The sequence below is a fragment of the Bos taurus genome, chromosome 29, assembly GCF_002263795.3.
Source record: "Bos taurus isolate L1 Dominette 01449 registration number 42190680 breed Hereford chromosome 29, ARS-UCD2.0, whole genome shotgun sequence".
Classification (NCBI taxonomy): domain Eukaryota; kingdom Metazoa; phylum Chordata; class Mammalia; order Artiodactyla; family Bovidae; genus Bos; species Bos taurus.
Window position 1 is genome coordinate 26,975,364 of NC_037356.1, and position 17,108 is coordinate 26,992,471.

Below are 17,108 nucleotides of genomic sequence, written 5' to 3' on the forward strand. Positions count from 1 at the left end.
AGCTATGGTACATATACACAATGGAGTATTACTCAGCCATTAAAAAGAACTGTATACTTTAAATGGTAGGTTTTATGATGTGTGAATTATATCTCAAGAAATTTGTTATTAAAAAGTCAATAGTCTAGGTCCTTTTAACACATTATTCCAGCCACTTTTAATCATACTAATTAAGTGAAAATAATTAAAATAGTGCTAATTCTTAATATTTACAGAAAGATTTACAATTCAAAATCAAATTTGCACATACATTATCTCATGTGAAATTCATAAGACTATAATGTGAGAGGTATTATCATCTCAGGTTTACAGATAAAGAAATTTGGTGATCATCAGACAATTTGAGTAACTTGTTCATTCTCACACACCAGTCATTGTGTGGTCAGGATTTAAACCCAGATGTTATGGTTCAAAATCTTACACTTTAAGTACCAAGCAGCAATTATGAACTATAATTGTTCTGAGGTACTATAAGTGTTCTGAGGAAGAACCAACCATTGAGACTTTAAATGTCAGGAATGAAAACTTTAATGTAGGATTAGGTCTTTACTTTTCATAGATAATAAGTTGAATGTTTTCCAGCATATCTGGTAGCTCTTCCAGAATGGTCCTTGGCAAAAGTTTCATCATCTTCAATACAGAGACCAATTGGCTACATCTCATTGAAAAACAAAACAAAACAAAACAAAAACAGTATTAGATTCCTTAAACTAATTAGGGAGAAAATGATGTTGTCTGTAAGCCTTAGGGACTTAAAACAGACTTCATGGAATCTGGTTGTTTAGAGATGCCAGTTCTATTTAAGCCTCTGATACCCACTCTTGAGGAGGTTTTAGAGCCTAGAGAAAGGATCAATGATTCAATGAGCTCTAGATTGGGAATCTATTTGCACAGACCCTGACCAGCTCAAGCACAGAACCACAGCCACACCACAAGCCTAAAGACCCCAGGATCAAGCCAGTTTGTATCCTTTCTTGACAAGGTGACCATAAAAGCGTCCATAAGAGGCACCAGAAGAACAGAGAAATGTAAAACTGTACTGACCTGGACCACAACTCTGTTTTTATGATGGTATAAGCCTACATGTTTATTATAACATATAGTTTCCTTTCTTTTTCCCTGTATCTTTTCCTATCACTTTCTCACTCCTATCTGCCCTTTCTGCCATGTAACTTCCTTATTCTATTTTTTCCCCATTTGCTTTAAGTAGATGCTAAGACATTTTCAGTCTTTGTTATGGAATATAAACACAAATATATTTGTTTCACCTTAGTTCTTAACCTGCTCAGTCATAGACATTATGTGTCATTTTTCTAGTTTAGTCTAAGTAGTGATTGCTCATCATTTTGATGGCTGTGACCCCTTTTAAGAACCCAAAAATACTTATGGACATTTTCCCAGAAAAAAATATGTGTCTGTGTGTGTATGTCTGTGTGTATCTCCCTCCCCGTCCCCCTGATATGACATGGTGAAAATGATGTCAAGGGATTAGGTAGAACTGATTCAGATTAACCACAACATACCCTGGACCTAAATTCTAATCCTGAATCTAAGACATTGGGCGTTTTTGTCCTCTCTTGATCTTTATTTTTTCATTTACGATTCGAGACACAAACTGAGTTCGTCTTTTTGTCTCCTTCCAGGTTTAGCCACGTAGGATTTACTCTGCATTAGTTATAGTATATGTCAGCTCTATGGCTCTCCTTTGTATGATGATAATAAAGATATGTTTACAGTTAAGGAATTGTGCCATAGAATTATTCATTAGAACATTACGATTTGGGCTCCTGGATTGTTAAATTGTTCGCTGGCCTAACTGTTCTCATGAATTGAGAGAAGAAATTTAAAATAACCACTTTAATATATTTACAGTGTTCTTGTCCCTGGAGAGTCATTCAAATGACTGACATTGCTTGGTATGTCATTTCCTGGTATTCACGTCAATGCTATTATACACAGAGTAAACACAGCCTGATAGTCCTTTTTCTATCCATTTTATTTTCTGACTCATTTTACAGCCTTACAACTGTATTAGGCTTCTTTTTCACCAACATGAAACCTGGACTGAGACTTTTAAAAATTCAGAAATAATTATAGACCAACTGTAATCAGGTGACTCATGCTTAGCAAACACCTCACCAGATCTCTATTTTGGCGGGGAGAGAGAGTGTCAGAAATTACTATCTGGTAATCATACGTAATGTGGCAAATTATTTAATCTTCTATTATGCAGTTTACTCTTCTGAGGCACTTTCATTTTCAATCGTAAGTAATGTGGCAAATTATTATTCCATTTACTCTTCTGTAAATGGGGAATAATAATACAACTACTACAGATGGTTGTTAAGAGGATTAAATATGTTAATGTATATAAAGGGCTGATTATTAGTTATTATTTATTTAATTTACTGATTTTTAGCAGTACGTTGAAATCAGATAATAATGTGAGGAGTGGTGAGGGGAAGGAATGAAGACAGGACTCATAATTCCCTAGACTTCTCAAGTGCTCCCAGTTCCTCTCTTGTGTTCTATATTTTGTACTCATCTATATTTTCCTAAATGCAAGGAGCAATCTTCCATTTTTTGGTTACATCTTTAGCCCTGAACTTCTCTTTGGTTTCAGAGTCATGCATTCAACTCCACTTTGGACATCATCATTACTTGGTCCATAGGTTCCTCAAAGTCAATAGATACAGGAACAATTATATTATTTACCTTAAAAATAGATTTTCATTCTATAATTCACTTAGTTCCATATTTCATTGAATAGCACTACCATCCACCATGTTGAATTAAGAGAATAATTTAGCATTATAGGAATGAGGGTTTTTTCAATGTCTAAACATTTGCTAATGTTGTTTTATTGCGTGTTATAATTTCTCTTTTCTGATTTGAAAACTGTCCCCTTTCTGCTCTTGGATCAATAGAATCAATAGAATGTATTCTTTTTATTCAAAACTTCAATAAAAAAAATCAAAACATGTTATCTAAAAAAGGCATGGTCTAAATAAACTTTTATGATTTATTTTATCATAAAATTTTAGATATCTTATTATTCCCTGAGGCAATGAAGAAAAAAAGCTGAAGGATGTGTGTAAGATGGATCCCTTAAAGTTAATAATCTGTTTTTCTGATTAATTTCTGACTCATCACGCATGTTAGTCTTGATTTTACTCTTAAAAGTTGCTTTCCCTTTGCATATTAAAAAAAAAAAACTGTTTAGGATGTTAAGTTCATCTGATTTCATATGGTTGCTTCGGGAGCAAAAAGTATCCTATTTCAGATAGTTCATGAAATTTGTTATTTCTGAATCTCTTTTAGAGAATACAAAAAAACCTCTCCAGAATGTTATGAAATATTCTTTATTTTCAGTGATTTACTTTATCCATAGTTTTTGAAAATGTTTTGTATGTACATTTGTGCAATGCCAGTTAGAATACTCAAATTTAGTTAAATTGAAAGAATTATAAAAGTTGATCCATATATCTTCCCTACTTAGATCAGAAATAGGATACATAATATATCCAAATATTTTAGTAAAGAAAAACTTACTGCCATTTTAGGCAGTTTCTTTTACCAATATCTTCCATATGGATGTAGATGAAAATGTGGACACTATACAACACCTTATGATTAAAGGAAGGGCATGCTGGAAAGAATACAGTGTATTGTGTATTTTTGATGACAGTCCAAATACACAAAGATGTTTTGATAGGCTTGGGTGATGGGTGAATACTAAAACTATAAAACTGGACACCTATAAATTATATATGTAGGAACCTGTGTTTTCATAAAAAAAGACATAAAAAATGTTTTCAGCACTAAATAACAGAAACCAGTGTGAAAACGTCTTTTTAGCTTCACATGTGAATAATTCAATTTCAGATCACAGTGTTCTCAAAGTTGCTTTGAAAGTTCATGAAATGTATAAGTGCACTGACAGAAATAGAATAAGGAATGCAGGGTAACAGCTCTCATTGTATAACTGTCTGCAATGTTTAACAATAATAGACAGGAAGAGCATAGTGAGACAAAAATTGGAAAGGAGGGACTCAGTGACAACTTGGCAAGGGTGTTTATGGAGAAATCTAAATTTAAAAAAATGAATGACCAAGCCACATTGTCTTGTCCTCTCAGTTTAGAAAATACAATAATATTTTATCTTATCTGCATTTCCATAATTATTTTTCTTCTTTTCCAATTACGGTATAATGGATTTAGAATCCTTGGAGTCTAATTCTGGATCTTCCATGAGTTATATATGAGAAATTCAACAAGTTACTTAATCTCTCTGAATCATAATTTCATCATCTATGAAATAGAAATATTATTCCTATCTTATATATACGACTCTGTTATTGTTTAGTCACTCAGTCGTGTTCCATTCTTTGTGACCCTATGGACTGTAGCCCACCAGGCTCCTCTGCCAGTGGGATTTCCCAGGCAAGAATACTGGAGTGGGTTGCCATTTCCTTCTCCAGAGGATCTTCCCTTATCAGACTCTATTAAGGCTTAACTCGAGAATGGTCATAAAAATTCTCTGTAAACTATAAACATGCCTCATTTTTTCCTTTTCTTTTCTCTACTCTGTTTTCCTTCCCTTTCCTTTTTTTTTTTTCCCTTCATCAGTTTTCAAGGCTTCTACTCTCTTTGTCACTTGCTCCTCTCTCTCTGATAATAATAAAACAATGTCTGTCCATATACCAGCCTGCCTTCAGTCCTCACCTCAGAGACGGCACCTCCTTCTGGGGTATTTGCTATTCTTGATGTCTCAGTCACAATAAGCATTATCCTTCCATGAATAGAACCTATGATCGTCTTTCCTTTTATGAATCTATTGGTAGCAAGCTGCGGATTTTGGTGCTGTGGGTCATTAACTTACTGTCACTTCCCCTCTTTCCAGGACAAAAATCTAACTTTTACAGAGATAAGGAATCACACTTTGGTTAAAGAGTTCATCCTGTTGGGCATCCCTCGAACCCAGGGGCAAGAAGTTGTGCTGTTTGTGGTGTTCTTCATCTTCTACGCCTGCACTCTGCTAGGAAATCTGCTTATCCTGCTAGCTGTGGTGTCTGATTCCCGCCTCCACACTCCTATGTATTTCTTTCTTTGTAACCTCTCTGTGCTGGACATTGGTTTCTCTTCTGTGAGCACCCCAAAGATGTTGGCCAACCTGCTGGTGAAGAGCCGGGTCATCTCCCTGGATGGCTGCATGTCCCAGGTCTTCTTTTACCACTTCCTAGGCTGCACGGAGTCTCTGCTCTACACGGTGATGGTGTATGACCGATTTGCTGCAATCTGCCACCCGCTGCGTTATGCCATCATCATGAACCGTCGGGCGTGTGCCCTGCTGGTGGCTGGCACCTGGGCTATTAGCTCTTTCCACGCCACAAGTCTCACTACACTGACCTTCCAATTGCCATACTGTGGGTCTAATGAGATAGATTATTTCTTCTGCGACATCTTTCCTGTTGTCAAATTGGCCTGTAGTAACACACTCGTCATTGAGACGGTGAGCTTCACCAACATTGGCCTCATTCCCATGATCTGTTTCCTCCTCATTGTTTGCTCCTACTTGCGCATCATCACTGCAGTGCTAAAGATGCGCTCGGCTGAGGGGCGGCACAAGGCGGCGTCCACCTGTGCCTCCCACCTCTCTGTGGTCACTCTGTTCTTTGGGCCCTGTGCTCTTGTCTATACCCAGCCGTCTTTGAGTGAGGTGCTGGTCACTCCAGTGCAAATCTTTGCAAGTGTAATCACTCCCATGCTGAACCCCACAATCTATACTTTGAGAAACAAAGATGTCAAGGGCGCCCTGAAGAAACTGGTTGGGGGCCAGATGGTTTCAGAAGGAGGTCACTAGTCACTTGTGGGTAAAGCTGATTTTTTTCCCCTCCTCATTTGTATATTAAGTTAATTTTTAAAATATATCTATGACTGTTGTAAAGATCTTTTTGCAATAAAGAGAAATGGGGAAGCAACTCTAGCTGATCCAAACTGGTGGCATTTCCCCCATCTCAGAGACCAGGCATCAGCAAATATTTTTTCTAAAGGTCCAGATAGTATGTATTTTAGGCTTTGGGAACCAGAGGGTCTCTATCACAAATACAAGATTCTGCTATGGTAGCATGAAAACAGGCATAGAATGAATGAATAAACACAAATGAATGAAAAAAGAGAAGGCTTGATCCAGTGAAATTCCATTTACACAAATAGGCTACAGGCAAGATATTCCCCACAAGCCATAGTTTGCTGATCTCTGTCAGAGGTTACTTGAATTTGAAATCAGTTTTTTTTCAAGGCTACGTTGATAGTGCTTCAAGACTGGACTTTGATGTGGGCTGAGTCCTACCAGGGCACAAGCTGAACTATTGATCAAAGATGGTCAAGGAAGGGATGGGTGTCAGGAACACAGGGAGCACACAGCATCTCAGTGAGACCTGTTATCACTACAGGCTCATCTGAGTATAACCCATGCTAAAGTTTGGCCACCTGATACAGAGGAGAGAAACCCTGATGCTGGGAAAGATTGAGGGCAGGAGAAGAAAGGGGTGACAGAGGATGAGATGTTGGATAGCATCACCGAATCAATGGACATGGGTTTAAGCAAACTCCAGGAGACAGTGAGGGACAGGGAAGCCTGGTGTGCTGCAGACCATGGGGTTGCAGAGAGCCCGACATGACTTAGTGACTGAACAACAAACAGTGCCAAAAATAATGGGCTTCCCAGGTGGCTCAGTGGTAAAGAATGTATCTTCCAATCAGGAGATGCAGGTTCAGTCTCTGGGTCAGGATGATCCCCTGGAGAAGGAAATGGCAACCTACTTCAGTACTCTTGTCTGGGAAATCCCATGGACAGAGGAGTTTGGCAGGCTACAGTCCATGGGGCTGCACAGATTAGACATAATTTAAAGATTAGACAACAGCAACAATGCCTAGAAATGTACTGATATCTTTGGTCTTGGTACTAGAAATGGTTTGTGGCCAGTTTTCTGAGGCTTGAAGGTCATAGAGGTCATTAGTAGTAGTAGTGTTAGTCACTCAGTCATGTCCGACTCTTTGCGATCCCACGGACTGTGGCCTGCCAGGCTCCAGAATTCCAGTCCATGGAATTCTCCAGGCAAGAATACTGGAGTGGATTGCCATTTCCTTCTCCAGAGGATCTTCCCGACCCAGGGATTGAACCCGAGTCTCCTGCATTGCAGGCAGATTCTTTATCGTCTGAGCTACAGGGAAGATGCATAGAGGTCATTACTGTTGCTTATAAAAGCAATTTATGTTTACCTCAGAAATTGCTCAGCTTCCCTCTGTTGGTATCAACCACTCCATTAGCATCCCAGCTCTAAAGCCCCAAAGGTGACTGGGTGGGCACCTTGGAATATTCTGTTGAAATGACTACCAAGTTTTGTCACAAGATAGGATTATTTTATCTCAGTTTAGCAGAGTTGTCAACAGCGTGAATCTCCTCCTGGAACCTTTAGTTTTTAGACTCCATGCTCAATGGTAAAGGACACAATATGTGTGTGTGTTCATGTGTGTTACTATATTTATTCAGCAGTGTGACCAGCCCCTCTGAGGGAGCTGAGAGGGAGCTGAGAAGTAAAGATAGTTCTCTCATTGGGACCATGGACTTTGCATGTTTTATTCACACTCCATGTATTCTGGGAACCTGTGTAAGTTCTTGTTTAACTAACTGAGCAAACTGTGTTATTAGGTGGTACAGGCAACTCGAGCCGGCCTCAGCCTGAGCAGATAGAAAGATATAGATAAAGCCTTCTTTCTAGTGATATTGGGCCAAGTTCTTTTTTTCCCATTTCCACATAAAAGCAGATCCAACAAAAATACTAGCCACTTTAAATACAATATTTAAAGTGGCTAGTATATTGGAGGGGGCTTTCCTTGTAGCTCAGTCGGTAAAAAATCTGTCTACAATGCAGGAGACCCGGGTTCAATGCCTGGGTCAGGAAGATCTCCTGGAGAAGCAAACAGCAACCCACTCCAGTATTCTTGCCTGGAGAATCCCATGGACAGAGGAGCCTGGCAGGATACAGTCCATGGGGTCACAAGAATTGAACACAACTTGGTGACTAAACTACTATTATAGTATATTGGAGAGACTTCCCTGGTGAACCACTGGTTAAGACTCTGTACTTCTTATACAGGGGATATGGGTTTGATCCTTGGTTGGGGAACTAAGATACCACATGTTGTGCAGAGTGGTCAAAAAAATAAATTAACAGGGGCTTAGTATACTGGAGCTCCTCTTTTGCCATTCCTAATTCTCCTCTGTTAAAATATAAAATACAAGTTTCTTCCAAAGGACAGAATCCAACTGTTATAGACACACTGGCAAGATCACACCAACTTCTGATTTTGACCTTTTCTAGAAAGATTGTCATTAACCATGGTTCTTGTGGCATGGGTAGAAGTCTGTGTGATTATTACTCTTAAATTGATATTAATTTTATATATTGATACATTTGTGTATTCTTACCTTCTATTTTTGTGATTATTCAACAGAGGTTTGGAAAAGGATTGAAAGTGTTAGTTGTTCAGTTGTATCCACCTCGTTGTGACCCCGTGGACTGTAACTCACCAGGCTCCTCTGTCCATAGAATTCTCCAGGCAAGAATACTGGAGTGGGTTACCATTTCTTCTCCAAGGGATCTTCCCGACCTCACGATTGACCCTAGTCTCCTATATTGCAGGCAGATTCTTTACTGTCTGAATCACCAAGAAAAGAACTATCCATCTGAAATCTTGGTGTCTAGTCTAAGAAGTAAGAAAACTAAAAGAATGACTTAAGAAAAGTTGCCTGTATATGGAAAAATAATACTGAGAGGAACTTGGGACAATTGGGAGTTGTCAGGCTTTATCCTCACATCTGTTCTCAAGTCCATTGAATTTTTTATTTATAGAGGTTGTTTTTTTTCTTAAATCTGTTACTTTCATCTCCTGAGAGGGACCATTGCCTTACATCTCCTAGAACATACTGTTTCAAATGAACTAATAGTGGAGAAACTTTGACAGCATTTCTAATTCTTCCTAATATTCTATGATGTCACATTTTATAAGTATTAAAATCCCTTCTTAGTACAGTTGCTTATTTTCCCACTAACAACACTGTGTTCGTCGTACCTTCTGTTTCCTCTAGTACATGCCATAGGTAGTATTGAGTAAAGGATGTCATCCAACAAGTCCTAGAATATGAAATTGAAAGGTATCAATCTGTCTTTTATTTATTTTTAAATTTTATTTTATTTTTAAATTTTACAATATAGTATTGGTTCTGCCATATATCGAAATGAATCCGCCACAGGCATACATGTGTTCCCCATCCTGAACCCTCCTCCCTCCTCCCTCCCCATACCATCCCTCTGGGTCGTCGCAGTGCACCAGCCCCAAGCATCCAGTATTGTGCATTGAATCTGGATTGGCGACTCGTTTCATATATGATATTATACATATTTCAATGCCATTCTCCCAAATCATCCCACCCTCTCCCTCTCCCACAGAGTTCAAAAGACTGTTCTATACATCAGTGTCTCTTTTGCTGTCTCGTATACAGGGTTATTGTTACCATCTTTCTAAATTCCATATATATGCGGTAGTATACTGTATTGGTGTTTTTCTTTATGGCTTACTTCACTCTGTAGAATAAGCTCCAGTTTCATCCACCTCATTAGAACTGATTCAAATGTATTCTTTTTAATGGCTGAGTAATACTCTGTTGTGTACATGTACCACTGCTTTCTTATCCATTCATCTGCTGATGGACATCTAGGTTGCTTCCATGTCCTGGCTATTATAAACAGTGCTGTGATGAACATTGGGGTACACGTGTCTCTTTCAATTCTGGTTTCCTCAGTGTGTATGCCCAGCAGTGGGATTGCTGGATCATAAGGCAGTTCTATTTCCAGTTTTTTAAGGAATCTCCACACTGTTCTCCATAGTGGCTGTACTAGTTTGCATTCCCACCAACAGTGTAAGAGGGTTCCCTTTTCTCCACATCCTCTCCAGCATTTTTTACTTGTAGACTTTTGGATCGCAGCCATTCTGACTGGTGTGAAATGGTACCTCATAGTGGTTTTGATTTGCATTTCTCTGATAATGAGTGATGTTGAGCATCTTTTCATGTGTTTGTTCAATGTGTCTTACTATATCAAAACTCAGAGCATCCAAGGTTAATCACAGGAAGGAAAATCTTTAGTCCTTTTACAAAACAGTCTCAAATTTGTCCCTCTGTGTCTCACTTTCTCCTTGTTGGCTCTCACCCTTTGATAAGTCAGAGGTACATGTTGCAGGTTGGCAATCTGAACCTGGTTTAGACAAGACATTTTTTTCTCTGATTAAAAAAAAAATGATGTTATTAGAAGGATAGCAATAGAAACAAGGGATATGAAAACTGAGAACAAGTAAATGTAAAAAACAGATTGAATTGTGAAGGCAGATATCACTCTCTCAGCAATGACTTCTTCATGAAAGCGCCTTCTCTTGGGGAAAGGAAAACACCGGTTTAAGATGTAAGAGTGTGCTAGCAAAGAGATGTGGTCTGAAAAGACAAACCTCCAGGAAATGAAGTACTAAGAGCAAGATAGGAGCTGTCACTGTTCAACTAGAGAATGTGTATGGGGGAGGTAGAATGAATTTCCAGACATGAATAGCAACTTTAGTCCAACACAAAGAAATACAAAAGGTGGAAGAAAGAAGTCATCTATTTGTTCAATAGACGTTTATTGAGCAGTCTTATATCCAAGGCACAATCTAAATGTTATTATACCTGAAATACTAACTCTAAAGTACTTGACTAAGTCAAGTCTAAAATCACTAGGGGGCTATTGACAAACCAGATGCAGAAATGTCAGAAAGCCAAAAGAGCAAGGTATATGAGAAACGGTTGTTGGAAATTAGACTGTTTAGACAAAGAGAAAGCAGATATAACCAAGGATCTCAAATTTGTAATGGGATGCTGAATGAAAAAAGGGTTAGATTCTATTGGTAATGTGCAAAGAGTAAAACAAGGAATATTTGCTAGAAAACTCAAGGAGGTAGGCTTTAAATGGAAGAGATAATTATTACAGAATGATCTGCTTGGAAAGAGTGTCATTCTTGGCCCAGAAGCACTGGAATGCATTCTAGGTTTCACAGAGTATATTCTAAATTATTCAGCAGCCTTTTCAAATTGAGGGTTTCAAAACCCACAGAGATTTCCTGGAAATGATCCTTGCACTTCATATCAGTAAGGAGAGCAAAGGTGTTACTTTTTTCCAATATGTGTTTTTTTTTTTTTTAATGAGTTAACAAGAGTATTTTAATGCATTTTCCCCTAAATAAAAGCTTTGAAAGCCTCTGTGTGTGGCTTGAATAAACAAGAGCAGCAATTTGAGGCTATGAGACTATATGTTCACGATTTGGTCACTGATTTGTTGATGTGTGTGCTTAGTCGCTCAGTTGAGTCCGGCTCTCTCTAACCTCATGGACTGTAGCCAGCCAGGCTCCTCTGTCCATGGAATTTTCCAGGCAAGAATATTGGAATGGGTTGCCATTTCTTCCTCCAGGGGATCTTCCACCCAGGGATTGAACTGGAGTCTCCTGTGTCTCCTGAATTGCCCTCAGATTCTTTACTTTCTGAGGCTTGGGAAAGCCTGATTTGTTGATATTGTGCAAAAATAACAATTGATTACCCACTGTATCTTTAAATTGTTTGTCTTAACTGTTTATATGTAATTATATTCACATTGGACTAATGGTTAAAAAGACAAGGCATGAGGAAAAATGATACTGAGATTCAAACTAATACAGAGGGTAAATGTGTGCGTGCTCAGTTGCTGTTGTTTCTGACTCTCTGCAATCCTATGGACGATAGCCGGCCAGGCTCCTCTGTTTATGGGGTTTTTCCAAGCAAGAATATCGGAGTGGGTTGCCGTTTACAGAAGATAGATGGATTGACATAAATAACATATTTGGCTCACGTTGAACTTCGGATATTATACTCATCTCATCAAATTTTGGTCCCTGGTTTAAAATCAACTGTAAGATATATAGCAACAATTAAAACAAAGGTTTTGTTTCTTTTCCTGAGGATATAGACTTTGCCCTTGGTTTTTAAAATAGCTGATAAGTGTTTACAAATAAAAGACTGAATCCTTCACTTTTTAACATTACTTTTTAAAAATTTAAAGCATGAAGTGTTAAAATTTAGGCAGTGGGTTTTAAAAACTGTTTTTGTCCATGTATATGTCCTAATACTCAATGGCATTTTAGTCTGTACTTTTTGTACATGTTTGGTAAACTAGCCAAACATAGCATAATAAGGCATGAAAAAAATGTGGTTATAAATTATTTGTTGTTTTCCATAATCAATTCAAGATAACTTAATAGGGTACATTCTTTAGTGGTTAGAAATATATACATGTATATGTTTCATATATTATTTAAAATTAATAACATTTTTCATTTATTACAGTTTTTAAAATTGTTTTCCTTGTGGAACATCTTTAAATTATCATATGTGAAATGAATTGTCAGTCCAGGTTCAATGCATGATACAGGGTGCTTGGGGCTGGTGCACTGGGATGACCCAGAGGGATGGGATGGGGATGCGGGTGGGAGGGGGTTCAGGATGGGGAACACGTGTACGCCCATGGTGGATTCATGTCAATGTATGGCAAAACAATACAATATTGTAAAGTAAAAATAAATAAATAAATAATAATAATAAAAAAAGAATATTAGTAAATTCGTGGGAGCTTTTCAGCCAGTACAGGATATAGAACTTAATCTAGAAGTTCCCTTTGTGTAATTTTGTCATCCTCATCTTCTCAGCAGTTGTTAGACTGCTGAATTTTTGTTAAGAAAATACCTTCCTTTTATTTATGGATTTGCCACTATGAGTGCATATAAACAATATACTATTTTTTTTTTCTGGTTTTAAAACTTGGGGCTGGTGCACTGGGACGGCCCAGAGGGAGGGTATGGGGAGGGAGGAGGGTTCAGGATGGGGAGCACGGGTATACCTGTGGTGGATTCATTTCGATGTTGGGCAAAACTAATACAATATTGTAAAGTTTAAAAATAAAATAAAATTAAAAAAAATTGTTTAAAAAGACTAACGTGATTGCCCTTATTCCCATCAAACTTGCTTTTGAGATTGATCAATCTTAACCCATATGGTGTTTTTTTCAGTAATAATCTTTGCAGCAGTATATCTATTTTCTTAGTATTTTAAGAAGGTCAAAATTTAGCATCATTCATCTTTTTGCTTTTGGTTTTCTTTATTTCATTAGTTTATGCTTTTATTTATTTTAGTTCTTTGAAAATTAGGTAGCTCTCTGCCACATAAAATATCAGTTCTCACATTTCCAACATTTGTGTTCAAGAGTCAAGTTTATTGACTTCTGTTAAGTAAGAGAAGTTCCAGACTCAGCAAACATGTTTTGTGCTTAGTTGGACATAGTAGTATAAATTACTAATAAATATTTGCTGATCGATACATTAATAGAATTCTGGGAAAGTCATGTGGAGAACAATTCCTCATTCAGGGAAGTCAACTTTGCCAATTGAGAATTCTGCTTTTAGGAGAATCTGATATCGGAAATTATATTTCCAAACTAAAATATCATAGAAAAGTATATGGGCTAAAGAGAAACTGAGATAAAGTATATGAAATTAGATAGTTAAAAGCCTGAGATATATGGTTGCTATTCTAAAAGTATACCCTGAAACTGGGGAAATGGTTTCTACATATGTCCTAAGGTTGAGCTGTACATCTTAGCTTTTCTCTAACTTCCCCAGGTCATTCACAGAAGTAGAAAATATAGATATGGCTCTATCTTGTTCACATCACAGTAATGTCACAGGGGAGTTATCATCACTCACTTCTAATTACTCCCTTTTCTCAACAACCCCTGCAAAACAGGATTCATTCAGGAATGGGGTTCCCCAAGGGCTTCAAGAGCTTTTAAATTTTCACTATGAGAAAACAATGTTGCTATTAGTGTTTTGCAAGAGATCTTTGCAGAAGGCAGAGGGACTTTCAGCTTTCTGTCACTTAATCTGAGTTTATTTCACTAAGAAGAAAGAACTTTCCAGATTATGAGAGGAGATCCCTGATCCTGGCTTATGGTATGATGTCAGAAGCAAACTTGGGTGACATATCCTAGAGAGACAAATACTACAGGGATGAAACTTCCTCCTTGCTAGTCATGTAAGTGCCACCCTCATCTCTCTCTTTTTAAGTCCTCTTTTCTTCCTCAGGTATCCAGTGGAAAGGAGAATTTGGAGTCCCTGGTTTACAAATGGTCTCAAAGTCCAGGAAACGAACAGAAAGTTGTGGCTAAGAATAGAACACTGATTGCTTGGTTTGTCATTTACCTCATGATATTGGCTCACCAACTCCAAATCTTCCTTTACAACTAGGGCTTTGGTCTTCATTCAAAATAATTAAAAGATTGGACACTTAGATGAGCCTATCCCTGGACACCTTCAGTCCAGTTCTTTCCTTCTGTGTGACTCTCTTAATAAGATATCCAGGTCTTATTTTTATTTTATTTTTTTTTTTAGACTACAGATTATGTCGGCTTTCCAGGTGGCTCAACAGTAAAGAATCCACCTGCAATGCAGGAGCCACAGGAGATGCAGTTTTGATCCCCAGGTCAGGAAGATCCCCTGGAAGAGGGCACAGTAACCTACTCCAGTATTCTTGTCTGAAGAATCCTACGGACAGAGGAGCCTGGCGGGCTACAGTTCATGGGGTCACAAAGAGTCGTACAAGACTGAAGCGACTTAGCATGCACTCACATACAGATTATGTAGCTCTTGTCTTGGGTCATCTTTTACAGCACAAAGCAAAGCTTCTTCTTGGGTTCAGATGCCATATAGGTAACAGAGAAACTTCAACTATTCAGAGGATGGTGCAAAAAAGAAACAGGTATATGATCAAGCTTCTTTACATGGTTGTTTAGGAAGACTAACATCTGATAGTGTCATGTAAGTCCTTGTACAAGACAAAACAACTGAATGATTTCCTTTCCAGTTATTCATGGAGTCGTTTCATCATCTCATTCATCAGATCTTTATTAAGAACCTACTCTGTGCTGGTCACTGTTTTCTGCACCGAGGGTATAGCAGTACATGTCAAAAAGTATTAATTCTTCTAGACTTTATATTTAAATGTGTATGTGTGTGTGTGTGTGTGGTGGTGTTTCATGGAGAGACAAGCTGGTTTACATTGTTTACTAAAGAGAACTGGGAGCATTTTTGGAGCCTGGTGACATCAAAAGGAAAAACATAAACAACACGGAGGTGAAGGACAAAATTTGACAAGGTCAGTAACGCCACAGTCCATCACAAGTGCACACAGTGGAAAGACTTATGTCAGGGGGAAAAAAAAAGATTTAAGTACCTAGGTCTGCCATGTATAGTAACCTCAAATTAGGCAAGTCGTTCACTCTTCCTAATGTTCAGAAATTTCCTTTTCTATACATTTATCTCAAAGGGTTACTGGGAGGATTAAATGAACTGAGATCATGTTGAGTAAGCGTTTCAAACTGTTATGAGGTTCAACCCTAGGTCTCACCAGAAAACAGATAAAATGTAATTTTGTCACCAGCAGTGGCTCACAAATATAGTGATTCTCAAGTTTCATACTAGAGACATTAAAGAGCCTTTGTCTGTTTTTGAGGCTTTCTCCACTCTGAGGGAGCATATTTGTATGGGCATCACCCTTCTCTTTAAAAGCCTTGCTCCAACATTAAAAGTAGTGTTTTAATAAAGGATATTTGCATTTAGAATCAGTATGATAAAAATATTTGGTATAAAAACTATGACGTTTTGCTATGGTAGCTGCATTCCAGGTTAAATGCTCTGTAATTTGGCTTAGATATAGTATTTCCTTAACTTTGAATCAAAACCCTGTAATTTCCCTCACATATTTCATTTCTCCAGTACATTGTCTGCTGACATCAAATCAGGACATTCTTCTACATTCTCTGCTTCCGTTTCCTTCCACAGGACTGACATTCACGGAGATGAAGAACTGCTCTGAGGTGACTGAGTTCATCCTGTTGGGAATCCCGCACACGGAGGGGCTGGAGACTCTACTCTTTGTCCTGTTCTTGCCCTTCTATGCCTGCACCCTGCTGGGAAACATGTCGATCCTTGTAACTGTTCTTTCTTCCAATAGCCTTCACACACCCATGTATTTTTTCCTGGGGAATTTGTCTGTGTTTGATATGAGTTTCTCCTCTGTGACCTGTCCTAAAATGCTGCTCTACCTCATGGGCCTGAGCCCACGCATTTCCTACAAGGACTGTGTCTCCCAGCTCTTCTTCTTCCATTTCCTCGGCAGCATCGACTGTTTCTTGTACACCGTGATGGCCTATGACCGCTTCACTGCCATCTGTCACCCTCTGCGGTACGCAGTCATCATGAGCCCTAGAGTCTGCGTGGCCTTGGCTGTGGGGACGTGGCTGCTAGGATGTGTCCATTCCAGCGTCCTGACTTTGCTTACCTTCACCCTGCCGTACTGTGGTCCCAATGAAGTGGCTCACTTCTTTTGTGATATTCCAGCACTCTTACCCTTGGCCTGTGCTGATACATCCTTGGCCCAGAGGGTGAGTTTCACTAACGTTGGCCTAGTATCTCTAGTCTGCTTTCTCCTAATCCTTGTGTCTTATACTCGGATCATCATCTCCATCTTGCGGATTCCATCAGCTGAGGGCCGTCACCGGGCCTTCTCCACCTGCAGTGCCCATCTCATCGCCATCCTCTGTGCCTATGGACACATCATTACCGTCTACCTGCAGCCCACACCTAACCCCATGCTAGGAACCGTGGTGCAAATTCTGATGAATCTGGTGGGACCAATGCTGAACCCTTTAATCTACACCTTGAGGAATAAAGAAGTAAAAACGGCTCTGAAAAAAGTATTGCACAGGACAAACCATGTTCTTGTGATTTAAAAAGAATGGCTGGAAGGGTTGATGATGTGGAATTCTTTCTGGCTCAATATGCGAAATTTTTCTCTGGAATTCTTACATGTGTCTTTTCAGCTCATGCTGAATGCTGTGGATGGGTATGTCAAAATATGTCATCATTTTGTCTGTTTT

The 17,108-nt window shown here is 38.6% G+C and overlaps 2 protein-coding genes and 1 long non-coding RNA gene across 3 annotated transcripts in view; 2 read left to right on the forward strand and 1 right to left on the reverse strand.

The window, feature by feature from the left end:
- Positions 1-510: 510 nt before the first annotated feature.
- The window catches only part of LOC132344231 (uncharacterized), a 61,348-nt gene continuing 44,750 nt past the window's right edge, over positions 511-17,108 (reverse strand). The window contains exon 4 of the long non-coding RNA XR_009493408.1: positions 511-658. This is a non-coding gene — a long non-coding RNA (uncharacterized lncRNA). The remainder of the gene's footprint in view (positions 659-17,108) is intronic.
- On the forward strand, positions 4,811-5,863 carry OR10AI1 (olfactory receptor family 10 subfamily AI member 1). Its single transcript, XM_002699132.1, has one exon. It carries the CDS (start codon positions 4,811-4,813, stop codon positions 5,861-5,863), a length of 1,053 nt encoding a protein of 350 aa, XP_002699178.1.
- Positions 16,029-16,961, forward strand: OR10D3 (olfactory receptor family 10 subfamily D member 3). The gene has a single exon (XM_002699133.1). The coding sequence runs from the start codon at positions 16,029-16,031 to the stop codon at positions 16,959-16,961; it is 933 nt and encodes a 310-aa protein (XP_002699179.1).